At 41.4% G+C, this 3,249-nt stretch overlaps 1 protein-coding gene across 1 annotated transcript; it reads right to left on the minus strand.

Moving 5' to 3' along the window:
* Positions 1 to 503: 503 nt before the first annotated feature.
* Positions 504 to 1,067, minus strand: LOC100478068 (interferon alpha-like). The gene has a single exon (XM_034663699.1). It carries the CDS (start codon positions 1,065 to 1,067, stop codon positions 504 to 506), a length of 564 nt encoding a protein of 187 aa, XP_034519590.1.
* Between the last annotated feature and the right edge of the window lie 2,182 nt (positions 1,068 to 3,249).

Here is a 3,249-nt window from a genome sequence, read left to right on the forward strand (position 1 = left end):
GCAAGCAAGAACACCAGAGCAGGGGGAAGGAGAAGCAGATGCCCCACTGAGCCAAGAGCCTGATGCAGGGCTGATCCGAGGGTGCAGAAGGCAGCCACTTAACCAACTGAGCCACCCAGGTGCCCCTCCTCCTTCAGTAAGAAACAAATACAAGAATTTTTCTAGAGAAACATTTAATGTACAAAAGAATAAAAAATTTAATAAATGTAAAGCATGTATATTTGTATTGTCACAAAGTGAAGATACACCTATTATTATACAAAGAAAAATAATTTAAATCTTATAAATAGTGAAATAAATAAATAGGTAGATCAGCATGGTCATCAGAAAGCGACAGGTGTTTGTAGAGTTGACTTGATGTTGCTTAATACTCCTGAGAATATGTCACAAATTGATTCTGTTCATGTCACCATGACAGCAGAAATGAGAGTCTTTGACATGGCAGGGAACTCGGGAAAGTGTGATATTAGCCAATGAAAATAATTTCCATGATGAAATGGGTCTCATTCCTTACGCCTTAGTCCTTCTTGCAAGATTGTTGATGAAAACAAGGGTTTCATGATTTCTGCTCTGACAGTCTCCCAAGCACAAGGGCTGTATTGCTTCTTTTGCAGGTAGAGGGAGATTCTTTGGAAGTAGTTCCTCAGGATGGAGTTCACATTCCTGACGGGAGTCTCTCCCACTCTCGCCGCCTGCATGGGACAGGCTTCCAGGATGCTCAGCTGCTCAGAAAGTCCCGAGCAGAATTCCTCTAGGAGGGCCGTGTTCCAAGCAGCAGATGAGGGCTCTGTGCAGAAGACGTGGAAGATCTTCTGGTTCATCACATGCACGACCGAGAGGGCTTGAGCCTTCTGCAACTGCTTGCCATCAACCACCTCCTTGGGGTAGGCAAAGTCATTTCTGTCCTTCAGGCAGGAAAAAGGGGAGATTCTCTTCATTTGTCCCAGGAGCGTCAAGGCCCTCCAGGCGAACAGGCCATGGTTCTGAGGCCGGTCACATCCCAGAGAGCAGAGGGAGTTGCCGCTGAGCACCACCAGGGCCACCAAGAAGGAGAAGGGCAGGGCCATTGGAGATCCTGCAGAGGCTGCTGGCCTGGCTGGAGTGGGCAAGTCTGGGAACCGTGGCTCTAGGTTCTCTGAGCATCTTGCCTTGTGCGTGTGCCTTAAATAGGGGAATGGGAGTTTTCAGTTTCTGAGCGTTTCCCTTACTTTCCACTCCTGTTTTTGCTTTCCTCATGCACTTTCTACTGGTATGGAGCATTGTTGCCCAACTCAATTTACATATCTTTCATGATTCCCCTTGCCTCCAGAGTCTCCTTTGATGTTTTTTAATTGAACCTTCCAGAAAAGTTAATAACAAGGATACAGTATGGATAAAGTTAGGAACTGTACTTATATCTGAGCTTTGTAGATACAAAAGAAAGTGTAAAATTTACTTTTTATTTTTAACTCAATGCAGGGTTAAGAATGACTAACAATTTTAAGCTAAAAGCCAAATTTTAGAGATATTGGTGTTCAACTCTATGACTAAATTTGATGAGTGACCTATAATATATTTACTTATATAAATTGTAATTTATAAAGCACATATACAAATTAACAATTTCTACAAAGACATAATAATTCATTCGATGTATTTAAATATTTAAAACCATTCCAATTTCCTAACAGCATTTGAAAAATTAAATTATTTAGTTGACATTTGTTTTTGGTGTACTGAATTTGAATGTTACCTCTGCTGAGAAAATCATTTTTTTACCCTCTGCTTTTTTATTTATTTTTGTATGTATACATTTTTTAATAATAATTTTTATTATGTTATGTTAGTCACCATACAGTACATCCTTAGTTTTTGATGTAGTGTTCCATGATTCATTGTTTGCGTATAACACCCAGTGCTCCATGCTATATGTGCCCTTCTTAATACCCATCACCGGTCTATCCCAGTCCCCCACCCCCCTCCCCTCTGAAGCCCTCAGTTTGTTTCCCAGAGTCCATAGTCTCGCGTGGTTCATTCCCCCTTCTGTTTATTTTTTTTTAAGATTTTTTATTTACTTATTTGACAGAGAGAGAGACAGCCAGCGAGAGAGGGAACACAAGCAGGGGGAGTGGGAGAGGAAGAAGCAGGCTCACAGCGGAGGAGCCCGATGTGGGGCTCGATCCCATAACGCCGGGATCACGCCCTGAGTCGAAGGCAGACGCCTAACCGCTGTGCCACCCAGGCGCCCCCATTCCCCCTTCTGTTTAAAAAAATAAAATAACTAAATCTTTTTTTAAAAACTATGTTTTTCCAAAAATATGTAAAAGCTAGGGAAAGTGTCTTATTACACTAATAGAGTCAGTTCTTTCCAGGTTAGAGGATTTTTGTTTGTTTGTTTCTTTGTTTCTTTGTCCATATGCAGAGAACACAAGCCAGGTCTCTAGATGTGGTCACTGTCTTAGTCCATCTTGGGTAGGAGGTAACACTCCTCCTTTGCAGATGATTTGACAAGCCACAGAATAAAATAATCCTGCTTTCTATTCCCATTTTGCTACAGCCACTGTTAGATCATTGTAACAGGGACATCCCCTCATATCCAAAAATAGTCACCAGGAGAAAAAGAAGAGAACAAGGTCTTTTCTAGGAGAGTTTTCAAAAAGCCTAGAAATTTCACACAACTCTTCATTTCAGTTGGTGGCTTTGTACTTGGAAGTAAAACTGTCAGACAGAAACCACAAGAGAATCAATTTATTTTAAGATTTTGTTTATTTATTTGACAGAGAGAGAGAGAACACAAGCAGGGAGAATGGCAGAGAGAGAAGCAGGCTCCCTGCTGAGAAGGACCCAGACCTCAGGCTCCATCCCAGGACCCTGGGATCATGACCTGAGCCAAAGGCAGACACTTAACCGGCTGAGCTATCCAGGCGCCCCAAGAGAATCAATTGTAAGTTCTTTTCTAGTCTACACTCTCTTCCCTTGTGACCACTTCCATTCCTGGGCTTTAATTTGATGGAATTGCTTCCAAATGGCAGACTCAAATATCTGTTTTCTAAAGAATATTTGCACTCGGACATGTCTACCGGTCAACTGTAGGAGATATCTACTGCTTTGTTTTTATTCCTGACATGTTTGCTTCCAAAGTCAGCTGAGAGATTCAATCTTTTTCCCTTTTGTCCTTATCCCATTTTAAATAACTAATATTAATTAAATGGGATTATTGCTTGGAAGTTGGTTTTTCTACAAAACTTAATGATACAGACAAAGGAGCAG

Source organism: Ailuropoda melanoleuca, chromosome 7 (genome assembly GCF_002007445.2).
Source record: "Ailuropoda melanoleuca isolate Jingjing chromosome 7, ASM200744v2, whole genome shotgun sequence".
NCBI lineage: Eukaryota > Metazoa > Chordata > Mammalia > Carnivora > Ursidae > Ailuropoda > Ailuropoda melanoleuca.

Excerpts from the sequence above, each read along its gene's own strand:
- LOC100478068 (XM_034663699.1), bottom strand. The coding sequence starts at position 1,067 with ATGGCCCTGCCCTTCTCCTTCTTGGTGGCCCTGGTGGTGCTCAGCGGC.